General features: G+C 50.5%; 2 protein-coding genes across 12 annotated transcripts in view; one reads left to right on the top strand and one right to left on the bottom strand.

Moving 5' to 3' along the window:
* pir (pirin) overlaps positions 1-12,696 on the top strand; it is a 130,849-nt gene that overhangs the window by 7,113 nt on the left and 111,040 nt on the right. For 8 of the 11 annotated variants that reach the window (XM_038802736.1, XM_038802734.1, XM_038802732.1 and 5 more), the window contains exons 2-3: positions 1,816-1,937; positions 6,828-6,920. In XM_038802736.1, the coding sequence (XP_038658664.1) occupies positions 1,845-1,937; positions 6,828-6,920 (186 nt within the window). In that variant the 5' untranslated portion in view covers positions 1,816-1,844. Of the gene's footprint in view, positions 1-669; positions 787-1,815; positions 1,938-6,827; positions 6,921-12,696 lie in introns of those variants that run through there. The other 3 variants (XM_038802727.1, XM_038802735.1, XM_038802730.1) reach the window with 3 other exon arrangements.
* The window catches only part of LOC119969293, a 156,901-nt gene that overhangs the window by 97,138 nt on the left and 47,067 nt on the right, over positions 1-12,696 (bottom strand). The window lies entirely within an intron of this gene.

Below are 12,696 nucleotides of genomic sequence, written 5' to 3'. Positions count from 1 at the left end.
AATGGGAATGAGCAATGAATCAGATTTAACTAACAATCTGACGGGAAAGAAATGGTTTACAAATAGTAACAGCTGAATTTGGTACGAGGTTCAAGTGGGAGCATCTTAATCAGAATTTTAAATTTCAGTTAAGGTAAAGTGATGAGAAATCTGGTGAGGACAGAATACTGAGCTCTTACTGGGTCAACCTGCAAAATATTCACAGGCGTATTTGGTGCCAGTAAATTCCCCACAAAGGCAAAAGGCAGATGAGGTCAGTGACATCAGCGAGTGGGATAAAGTACGGGGAGAATGGTCAAAAGCAACAAAAACCTAAAGCAAATTAAAGGCACAAACAGGGAGTCTGGAAATAATTTGCAGGCCACGTCAGAAATTTAAAGTAAAGGTTTATATAAATATATTGAGAAAGGGAATGGTAAAAGCGATTTGGGTCCCTTAAAGACTGATGCTGCAGAGAATACAATTACCAGCAGGAAATGATGGCCTATTAAATGAGAGTTCTGTTTTAATAGTGGAGACTGAAGGCAAAATTCCAGTGCATAAGAGACTGAAAATAAGTCGAGGCAAAGAGTCTTAGCGGTTTCAGTTAAAATGAACAAAATGGTAATGAAGAAAGTTAGAAGTTACATATCTCCAGTACCTGATGGCTTTTACTTCGCCCTCCCATAGCACCGTCAAGTCCCACACACCTCAGAGAGAATGTAAAGGAGAAGAGGAGGAAATGATCTTCCAACAATCTCGATCCAGGAGCTGTAGGAGCTCGCCAATGCGACATTGCTCCATTATGTAAGAGAGAAAACAGGTTGTAGGGTCTGGTGCATTAAGGGTTAATCTGGGTCAGGGTGATCTGAGGTTGAGGAGTTAGCTTTATTTTTATTCATTGACAGGAAGTGGGCTTTGCTGGTTAGACCAGCATTTGTTGTCCATCTCTAATTGTCCTTGAGAAGGTGGTGGTGAGCTGCCTTCATGAATCCCTGCAGTACACGTGGTGTAGGTACACCCACAGTGCTGTTAGGAGGCGAGATCCAGGATTTTGACCCAGCAACAGTGAAGGTACGGAAATATATTTTCAATTCAGGATGGTGTGTGCCTCCAGGTGGTGGGGTTCCCAGGTATTTGTTGCCCTTCTCCTTCTAGATGGTAGCGATTGTGGGTTTGGAAGGTGTGCTGTGAGGTTCGGGTGATGTTTTGATCGGAAGGGTGAAGTTGATGTGAGGGGGAGGTGTCAGGTTTATTTAGGTAGAGGGGCCAGGGTGATGTGAGGGGGAAAGGTCAGCCTGGGGGTATGGGAGAGGGGTCAAGGTGATATTGAGGATAGGGGCAATCAGCCTGTCCCCTTCATCCCTCCACAACCCTCTGTGATATCTGCATTCTTTTAACTCTGGTCTCCTGATCATCCTGATTTTACTCATTCCAGCTTTGGGAGTTGGCTGAGCTGCTGTGACCCTCTGGAAATATTTTCCTAAGTTTCTCCCTCTGTCTCTCTTTAGAACTTACCTCGTGAAGCAAGTCACACATGTATCCTGATGTGGCTCTGTAGTTTTATCAACATCATTTTTTGTAGTCACCTTAGCATTTTTTATCAAGTTAGATGCACCATACAAATGTAAGTTGTTTTGTTTTTGTTGCAAGGTCTTTTAAAATCTGTTCCCAATGCATCCATTGGAACCATTTAACAGCCGTTGAACTATCATTGCACATGCATTGTATTTATCATATTTTAAGTAGAATTTATTCAATGCATTTCAATAGCTCCTAAATGCTATTTAATTCATGATATGTTAATTAAGGATAACTGATTGCTGATTACTGTAGGTTCAACCTATCTCATTCCAAAAGGCGCTATGTCTGGTAGAAAAATAACACAAATAGTGCTGGCTATCGAACAGTCCGAAGGTGTTGGTGCACAAGTTCGGAGGAGTATTGGGCAGCGGGAGGTAAGTCACACTTTTTATCTGTCTTGTAGCAAATCAAAGGACAGGGCCAGCTATTAGAGCTTAATTTTTTAATCAAATACTTTCAATTGTAACAATCATGTAATTTTCCTAATACTTGATTCATGAATGCAGATTCAATAAAAGTTCAAGGAAGCGTTGGGTCAGTGACCTGACCTTTCAGCCTTTGAAGAACTGACTTAAATCCAGAACAAGGGTGATGCACTATCAATTACGACGAGATGAAAGTAGAGAGTAATCGAGGCTTTATTACGCAGAGATGTGTAGCCTCCCGCAGCTGCTGCTGAAATGGCTGCAGCTCGGTGAGCCCACACATTTATACTCCACCTACTGGGCGGAGCCAGCAAGCAGGGATCACCCCCGTACCTGTATTACTTCTCATATACGTAATATATACAATAGTGGTGACCACCACATTCACCCCCTGTTAAAAAGAGTCCTGCGGTGGTGGTGGAAGGCTATTTACATTTTAGGGAAAGTTCACAAATTAAGACGATTGGGTGCCTTGATCCTCCGTTGTGAGTGCTGCAGTCCCGGTGGAGATGCAGACGTCGGTTCGGTCGCCGGTGACTCCGGGAGCATGTCAACCTCATCTTCATCCCCAGGTGGGACCAAGGGGAGGATGAATTGTCCTGGAGTGGGGGCTGTGGTGGGCTGCAGTGAGAGGAGGAAGGGTCGCGCCGGGGCAGAGGGGGATGGGTGGGGACCCAGCTAGTACCAGGTACCTGAGCGAGACCGTGTCTTGGCGGCCGTCGGGGGTATGTCACTCTCCTTACTGATCAACGGTCGGTTGCCTTCATGTTCAACAACACAGAGCGGGGCAAGAACAAAAATAATAAAATCTTGAGGTGGAGGATCGAGCTCCCCACCGACAATTATGAGATATTGTATCGCCCTGGCAAGCTCAAGGAGCCCCCCCCCCCCCCCCCCCCCCCCCCGTGCCCTATCCTGAGGTACATGTGGCAGCGCAGAAGTGGACTGACTCCGGACCCTACACGACGCTCTCCGTCACCCAGGGGTCACCCAGTTCTTTCACTTCATAAAGGCCCACAATCTGCCCTACTCCATTGAGGAGGTCAGGGCTATCACTGGAGACTGCCAGGTCTGCGTGGAGTGCAAACTGCACTTCTACCGGCCAGACCGAGCGCACCTAGTGAAGGCCTCCCACCCCTTTGAATGCCTCAGCGTGGATTTCAAAGGGCCCCTTCCCTCCACCGACCGAAACACATATTTCCTTAACGTGGCCGTCAAATACTCCAGATTCCCCTTCGTCGTCCCATATGACGTCTGCCACCATCATCAAAGCACTCAACACCATCTTCGCTCTGTTCGGTTTCCCCAACTACATCCACAGCGACCGGGGATCCTCATTTATGAGCGATGAGCTGCGCCAGTACCTGCTCAGCAAGGGCATCACCTCGAGCAGGACGACCATCTACATCACCCAGGGAAACAGGCAGGTGGAGCGGGTGAATGGGATGGTCTGGAAGGCTGTCCAGCTGGCCCTGTGGTCCAAGAATCTCCCAGTCTCCCACTGGCAGGAGGTCCTCCCCGACGCCCTTCGCTCCATTCGATCGCTCCTTTGCAGTGCGACTAATGCAACCCCCATGAATGTCTCCTTGCCTTCCCCAGGAGGTCCACCTCCAGGGTTTCGCTTCCAACGTGGCTGGCAGCTCCAGGACCCGTTCTCCTCAGCAAGCACATGAGGCTCCACAAGGCGGAACCGTTTAGTCGAGAGGGGGGGACACGGGGATGGCTGCAGCTCGGAAAGTCCACACATTTATACTCTGCCGACTGGGCGGAGCCAACAGGCAGGGATCTACCCCCATACCTTACCGAATGACACCTCATATATGATATATATATATATACAACATTGGTGACTACCAGAAAGGGCAGCACTGTGGCACAGTGGTTAGCACTGCTGCCTCACGGTGCCGAGGTCCCAGGTTCGATCCCAGTCCCGGGTCACTATCCATGTGGAGTCTTCCTATGTTTGCATGGGTTTTGCCTCCACAACCCAAAAGATGTGCAGGGTGGGTGGATTGGGCACACTAAAATTGTCCCTTAATTGGAAAAAATTAATTGGGTACTCTAAATTTATTTATTACATCCAGTACAAATCGGTGGAATTAAAGCCTACCTTTTTACAACTGTTCTGATCACAGAATCATCGAATCCTTACAGTGCAGAAGGAGGCCAGTCGGCCTATTGGGTCAGCACCAACACTTCAAATGAGTACTCCACCCAGGCCCACCCCCCTTCAACCCCACCTAACCTGCACAACGTTGGGCACGAAGGAGAAAATTTATCATGGCCAATCCACCTAACCTGCTCATCTTTGGACTGGGAGGAAGCTGGAGAACCCGGAGGAAACCCACGCAGACACAGGGAGAACGTGCAGACTCCGCACAGACAGTGACCCAAGGTCGGATTTGAACCTGGGTCCCTGGTGCTGTGAAGCAGCAGCGCTAACCACCAAGCCACCCGATATCAAGTGAACAGTTTGGGCAGCCTCTACCGAGCCCCTGGTGCAGTTCAATCTCTGTATAATGCAATAACAAATCGTTGAGTTCCGGTCAAAACCACAGCTGGATTTGAATTGGGAACGTCTACCTCAAACCACAAAAGTATTCTTTTGAGGGAATGTCGAGCTTTCCCCGCTGGCCCTCCAGATTAAATTCAGGCATACATTCCCAAACTTTAAACCGATAGGAATATTGTGGAGCTGTTAACCAGCATTTCAATTTGTCCTCCCAGCTCACTGGGAATTGAAAATATACTCACGAGCATGCTAATGGAGGCATTTTGTTCTTTAACGATAAAGAGAATCAGAGCCGACTTAAATTGGCCTTTTCCTGGCAAGCACGCAAATGCTTTCCAGTGTATGTCCCTGTTATCAGAGGAGGGTCAGGAACCCAGATTGACTGTACACCCTCTCCACCACAGTCAATACAAGAGAGATGCGGACAATTGTAGAAGCACATGGCCACCTTGATTGAAATTCGTTGTTAGATCCTATTGGCCATTCCCAATGGATCCAACGCCAGTAATGGAAGCTGTGCTGGAGCAATAATGGGCTATTTCATGAAGTACCTCATTATTAACTTGCAAATCAATCAGCACTAGTCATAGGGTGAAGAAAAAGGTGCAGAATATGCTGCTGCCCACCCACTGACTTTGCCCACTGTTTTGTTTAGGAACCTGTTGGAGTTGCATATTAATTGCCTATTAAACTCACTTCAGAAAGCTAAATCAGAGTTTCATTGTGTAAGTACCTTTATAATGACATGGTAATTGTTAATGCAGTTACAGTCAACCACTCGAGCTCAGGATGTTATTCTTCTGGAGTTTCATTTTTTCAAGTAGTGATTTCCTTTTAGTGATTTTTAAAAATGTGACATTTTTAATGTATTACTTCCTTCTCTTTGGGTTGGATTTGGCCAGTTCCCTGGATCCAGGCCGGGAGGTGGGAGGCCTCCTAAAATGGCAGTCACGGGCTTTGGGAGGGGCACTCAACATCTTTCAGTCTGTCACCTTGGTGGGTGCCTCAGCAGCAAGACTGCCTGCTGACTGAAAGTGGGCCAATTATTGGCCATTGCCCCCTCCGCCAGCATTTTACCAGCTCCGGGATTTGCCACCACTGCATTAAGAGACCGCCAGATGCAACCTGGCACCCCCCCCCCCCCCCCCCCCCAGTGGGTTTTTGTGGGTTGTGGCTGCCCCCCGGTACTTCAGCGTCACACCTCGGGGGTGCAAACCCCCCCCCCCCCCCTACCCAATTGCCAAGGTCTCTCTGCTTGCCTTTACCCAACATGGTTAGAAAGAGCTTTCCCTGGGTTTGAGGGCGTGCCTCAATGTGGGAGTGTCCTCTATCTCTCCCTGCAGCCTCAGCAATGGTCATTTCCATCAGTGGGCTGGAAACTCTGGAAGACATGCTGCTCCGCCCATCATCATCAAACATCACACCAGAATGTCATGCCAGCACATCATATTGCCAACACATCCCATAATATTGCCCTGGCACTTAATCCCAGCCTGGTACTCAGCACATCACAGCAGCACCAATCAGTCTTTCAGGCTTTCTTTCGTTTGGATTGCGAAGATGTGAATCATAAGAAATAGAAGCAGGAGTAGGCTACTCGGCCCATCAAGCCTGCTCCACTATTCAATATGATCATGGCTGACCTGATTGTGGCCCTAATTCCACATTCTGCCTACCCCCGGTAACCATTGACTCCCTTGCTGATCAGAACTCTCTATTACTCGACCTTGAATATATCCAATTACCCAGCCTGCAATGCTGCCTTAGATGGAGAGTTTCCAAATTGATACCTACTTGGCTCCTGCTGCAATGTTTGTGGGTCTACGGAATTCAATATGTGGTTGTGGTGAATGTAATATGTTCATTCACACTGTTGTTGTAAGCGCAGTAGCGCTGTCCTACCACTAGGGGGAGTAGCGCTGGAAGCACTTAGGAACTTGTACTGGGCTCCACCCTTGGTTCTGCCCACGACTCCTCCCCCTAGTGCAGCTGTATAAATACCCGTGTCCAGAGTCAGCCTGGGTCACTACGAGTTCATCGACAGGTAACAGGCTGGCTCTGAAGTTAGTCGATTAAAGCCTAGATTCACACCGGAAACACGTGTCTGGTGAATTGATGGTTCCATCAGTGGTTTTTGTGCAGTGTCGTTGTTCGCTCTTCACAGATTAGCTTTACGTGTACGTTGCGGGGATAGAGCTGGCAGCGCCAACTATTTAACAATTCAGCCCTGGATTTACTGCTCAGTTCGTTTAATCATTGAACATTATTGTATCACGTGCGTGCGTCCAGTTGGCTCAGTATTGTTAAACAATTCTTATTATTGACAGTTAAAGAATTTGGATCCATTCTTGCTGCTGGATGAATTTAAAGTTTCCAAGCCTGCAGGGTTTCCTGACCATCCTCACAGAGGGTTTGAAACTGTGAGTGAATCATTCATTTCAGAAATATATGTTTCTCGTTAGTATGATAGAATTATAGGAACATCAGACACAAGAGAATTCAGCCCATCATATCCTGTGCTGGCTCATTGAATGGGCCACTCCCACTCCCCTGCAACATTATTCACTTCAAATGTTTGTCTGATTTCCTTTTGAAATTTATCATTGAATTATCTACCACCTACCTCTCAGAGAATGAAGTCCAGATCACACCAGCCTGGGTAAAAATGTTTCCACGTGCTGACTAAGGTAACTTTGGCAATTCTCTTAAATCTGTTCCTCTGATGACTGACCCCTCTGCCCCTGAAAAGAGTTTATCCTTATATTCTCAATCTAAGCTCTTCACAATTTTGAGTACCTACCTCCCCTTCCCGCCAAAACCAGCGAGAATTGAGACCAAGCGGAGAATTGCATGCAAGGAAAAAAAATCGCAATTTTCACACGGCGCCGAAACAGTCGCCATGCTCCAATCCCTCACTGGTGCTGTTATTGAAGTTTGTGCCCCACAAGAAGGATTTAAATATCATTAGTAGGTTGGACACTTCATGCTCCACCCCTTCGCTAAGCTCTGCCCCTCTCAGCCAGAAGTCACGCGGGCACAAATTGGTGCAGGTATTTCCAAACGGGGGCTGGGCACTATCGCTGTTGAAGGGAAGCAAGAGGGTAAAAAAACTAAAAATGGGTCAGGGTTGCTGGGGGGTGGCTGCTAGGGCAGGGTAGTAACGGGGAACAACTTGGTGCCAAGTCCATGGACTTGGGGTGTCCCCTTCGGGATCGAGGTGGCCTGGTTCAGACCGTCATTGCTGCACCATGTGATTTAATGCTCCTGGTTGCTCATACCGCTGACTGTTCACTGTGTCCTGTGACTATTCAGAGAGCATCTGGTGAAGTGGGAGCTCACATAGGCCGCACCTCTAGACAGCCTCATATTCCAGCAGTATCATCAAGGGGATGGGCGTGGCCAAGCTCAATCAGGGACCCACCAGGTGTTGGCACTGCTCAGAAGCGTTGCCCCACTACAGAGGAAGCAGGGGATTAGCAGAGCTCACCCAAACAAAGGACACCTGCACTATGGCATTTAATACCCTCCCTGCTTCTCTGCCCCTCTCAGGACAGCGGACTCACCAGTGACCCTTAGCCCTCAGGAACACAAGCTGTCTCCTCCTGGTGAGGTTGGTACCATTGACTGCCTCTGCCGCCACCTCTCAGGCACTGTTCAGGAGGCAGACATGATTGTGTGGCCCACCTTGCGGAAGAAGGTGACCCACCTCTCCTCACTGACATGGAGCTGTGAGTCCACCTTGGGCCCCCAAACTCAGGTCTTCTCTGAGCCATCGTCATTGCCACACTGAGTGTGTGGTGAGTGGAGTGCTTAAAATCAATTCCAACTGTCAGGCTCTTTAGTGCTAATTCCGACCCCAGCAGTTACAACGGCCGCTGGGCCAGGAGTTGCTCTCAATTTGCACCAGCAGAGTGCTGGCTCATTTGCATGTCCTAAACCATGGAATGGATAGCACACTCAACAGAAATGTGATTCGCACGGGATTCACTCTCCGAGGGAATAAAGTGCAAAATTCTCCCAAAATATTTTGAAGTTCATTTGTGATGGGCTTTTTAGTGAGTTTCCCTCCGGCTCTGCCAGCGACTCCCCCACCGCTAATCAATGACACTTCGGGCTGGATTTTCCCGCCCCGCTGGCCGCAAAAAATCCACGGGCAAGCCGTGTACAATGGAGAACACCATTGACCTGGGGCGGAATTCTCCATCTGCTGGGCAAACACAGCCGGAGAATCTTGCCCTTAGTCACTATTTTGGGCCCAGGGGAGTTTCTCACCGGTTTAGCCCACATTTTGGGCACGATCTTCCCAAAAGCGAACAAAGACCCTGAGCGAGCACATTTAGCCATGAGTTACCGGCACTCGCAGTGCTGAGTAATATATGGCTACTCAACACGACTTGCTTTGAATAAGGTGCCTACACGGAGAACCGCCGGCCGAGGTCGCACATAGCCCCGTTTTTTACAAGGGGGAGCTCCGCCTGCCGGAACTCCGCATTGTAGCGAGAGATCAGCACGGTAGCATTGTGGATAGCACAATGGCTTCACGGCTCCAGGGTCTGTGCGGAGTCTACACATCCTCCCCGTGTGTGCGTGGGTTTCCTCCGGGTGCTCCGGTTTCCTCTCACAGTCCAAAGATGTGCAGGTTAGGTGGATTGGCCATGATAAATTTCCCTTAGTGTCCAAAATTGCCCTTAGTGTTGGGTGGGGTTACTGGGTTATGGGGATAGCGTGGAGGTGTTGACCTTGGGTAGGGTGCTCTGTCCAAGAGCTGGTGCAGACTCGATGGGCCGAATGGCCTCCCTCTGCACTGTAAATTCTATGAAATCAGAACGCCTCGATATCCGAGGTCCACAAAAAAAAACTCCCCCCCCCCCATCCAGCCCGAACGCAACATGGGTGGGTCCCTTGGTCCCCCACCCTGCCCACCTTCCCCCCAAACACCCATGCCGGGATGGCAAGGGTGCAAAAAAATGCCAGCTTGGCACCTTGACAGCATTGGCACCGCCAGGGTACCAGGCTTTCACTGGTGCGGTACCAAGGTGGCACCAAGGCATTGAATCTCGTGAGGCATTGCAAGCTGGGTACATCCCTGGAGCGGGGTCTCCCAGCTTTCACCGACCACGCAGCGCGGCACCGAGCTGCTTTTCCAGCGAGACATGGCCAGTAGACCGTGCCCTTAGAATTTGTTTTAGCACTGAGGAGCTGAACTCTGAGATCGGGCCGCCATTTTGAAAGGATGTCCTGATCTCTAAGTGAGCTTAGACATGCCCCACCCATGGGCAATGTCACCCCCCCCCCCCTCCACACATGTGGGCACTACCCCACATCCCCTCAAGTGAGGACCCACCGCTATGGGGTCCCTGGGGACCACACCATTCAGGCTTCTTACACACACAGCCCCCTCTCCTTCCAGGACCGTCAACCGCCACCCCCCAGCCTCCCTGAGGCCCCTACCTCCTCTCTGCCCTGCACACTCCCACCCTTCAAACCCCCCTCCACCCTCCTTACATGGGCATGGCTCCCCTCAGTCCCTTGACAGTGCCACCCTGACACCTGGGAGTGATCCTGCCAGCTTGGCAGTGCCATCTGGGCACTGCCAAAGTGCCAGCCTGGCAGAGCCAATGTGCCCTTGTTCCAAGGGGGGGGGGGGGGGGGGGGCAGAGAATCATTGTTTAAGGATGGACCTGAACATACAGACAATGCGGTTGGCAGACAGCTTGTCTTCCTGGTTCACCAGGGACATCAAATCCCTATGTGTGAAAGGTGAAATAGATTCCATCAACCTTTCATTACATTGTAAGAAGTCTTACAACACCAGGTTAAAGTCCAACAGGTTTGTTTCAAACACGAGCTACGAAGGTGTCGTAGTTTCTCTTTGTGTAGTTTGCGTTGTGTAATTACACAGGATCTGCTCAGACAAGGAGGAGCGTAACAGACACCTACAGATGCTGAAAGATGCTCTCGTACGAACGGGATATGGCGCTCGACTCATTGATCGACAGTTCCAACGCGCCACAGCAAAAAACCGCACCGACCTCCTCAGAAGACAAACACGGGACACCACTGACAGAGTACCCTTCGTCATCCAGTACTTTCCTGGGGCGGAGAAACTACGACATCTTCTTCGCAGCCTTCAACGCATCATCAATGAAGATGAACATCTTGCCAAGGTCATCCCCACACCCCCACTACTGGCCTTCAAACAACCGCGCAACCTCAAACAAACCATTGTTTGCAGCAAATTACCCAGCCTTCAGAACAGCGACCACGACACCACACAACCCTGCCAGGCAATCTCTGCAAGACATGCCAGATCATCGACTCGGATACCACCATTACACATGGAAACACCACCCACCAGGTACGCGGCACATACTCGTGCGACTCGACCAATGCAGTCTACCTCTTACGCTGCAGGAAAGGATGTCCCGAAGCGTGGTACATTGGCGAGACCATGCAGGCACTGCGACAACGAATGAACGGGCATCGTGCGACAATCACCAGGCAAGAATGTTCCCTTCCAGTCGGGGAACACTTCAGCAGTCAAGGGCATTCAGCCTCTGATCTCCGGGTAAGCGTTCTCCAAGGCGGTCTTCAGGACACGCAACAACGCAGAATTGCCGAGCAAAAACTTATAGCTAAGTTCCGCACGCATGAGTGCGGCCTCAACAGGGATCTTGGATTAATGTTGCATTACATCCACCCCCCACCATCTGACCTGGACTTGCAAAATCCTACCAACTGTTCTGGCTTGAGACAATTCACACCTCTTTAACCTGTGATTATCCCTCTCCCTGGATCTGTAATGATTTGATTACCTGCAAATGCCTGCATTCTAAGCATTGTCTGGCATCTCTGACTTTGTCTATATAAATGTTTCTGGAACATACCTCGCCATTCACCTGAGGAAGGAGCTGCGCTCCGAAAGCTCGCGTTTGAAACAAACCTGTTGGACTTTAACCTGGTGTTGTAAGACTTCTTACTGTGCTCACCCCAGTCCAACGCCGGCATCTCCACATCATTTCATTACATTGTGATGGCTCCTCATCAAGCTCTCAAGGTGTGCAAACAGAGGGAGTGGGTTTCTCACGAAACCCCCGATGTCCCGACGCTGGCGTAAAAAAATGGCGTGAACCACTCAGGCGTCGGGCCAACCAGAAGTTGCAGAATCCTCCGCAGTTCTGGGGCTAGGCCGAGGCCGGAGGGGTTGGTGCCATGGCAACCGGCGCCAAAGGGCTGGCGCGGGTTAGCGCTTGCATAGAACCACCGGCGTGGTTCTGCGCATTTGCAGACCGGCCAGCGTATTCTTGCGCATGTTCGGGGGGTGTCTTATCCACGCCGGCCATGGCAGAGCCCTGCAGAAGCTGGCGCGGAACGAAGGAGTGCCCCGACGGCACAGACCCGCCTGCAGATCGGTGGGCCCCGATCGCGGGCCAGGCCACCGTGGGGCCCCCACCCGGGGCTGGATTCCCCAGCGCCCCCCCCCCCCCCCCCCCCCGAGGACCGCACCAGCCGGCCTACCAGCCAGGTCCCGCGATGTGGGACCATGTCCATTTTGCGCCGGCGGGACTGGCCAGAAACCGACGGCTGCTCGGCCCATCGGGGCCTGGAGAATTGCCGGGGGGGGCTGCTGCCAATGGTCCCCAACCGGCGTGGTGTGATCCCCGCCCCCGCCTGAAAACCGGCGCCGGAGAATACGGCAGCCGGCATCGGAGTGGCGGGGCGGGATTCACGCCGCCCCCTGAGGTTGTTTATTGGCCTAAAATATCACATTTTGAAAAGGACGTTGGACTTGTAGCAGGTCACATGTTTCCCGAAGGAACTGTTCTGAGGCAGAGAGACAGTACAATGTCATTGAACTGGCTGTAGCTAACTAAACAGCCAATGTAATATCATAATATGCACTCATGCACATAATGAGATACAGACAGGCAGTGACAGACACCCAGTACAGCCAATCAACACACAGGGCAGAACACAACCAATCACCAGACAGAACACTAGAGGGGGGGGGTTTCCCACGATAAAACTCACGAGGCATCAGCACTCCACCTCTTTCCACTGGTGACAACTGTAGTGACAGTCAGGGTGTATATATCAGTTAGCACCTTTTACACATGGCTCAGAGCTAGTCTGGTCTAGTTAGTTATAGTTAGCACACTTAGAGTAGTAGAGTGTCAACCCACAGCAAGCTGTGTG

Source organism: Scyliorhinus canicula, chromosome 7 (assembly GCF_902713615.1).
Source record: "Scyliorhinus canicula chromosome 7, sScyCan1.1, whole genome shotgun sequence".
Classification (NCBI taxonomy): domain Eukaryota; kingdom Metazoa; phylum Chordata; class Chondrichthyes; order Carcharhiniformes; family Scyliorhinidae; genus Scyliorhinus; species Scyliorhinus canicula.
This window is presented reverse-complemented; position numbering and strand designations above follow the sequence as displayed.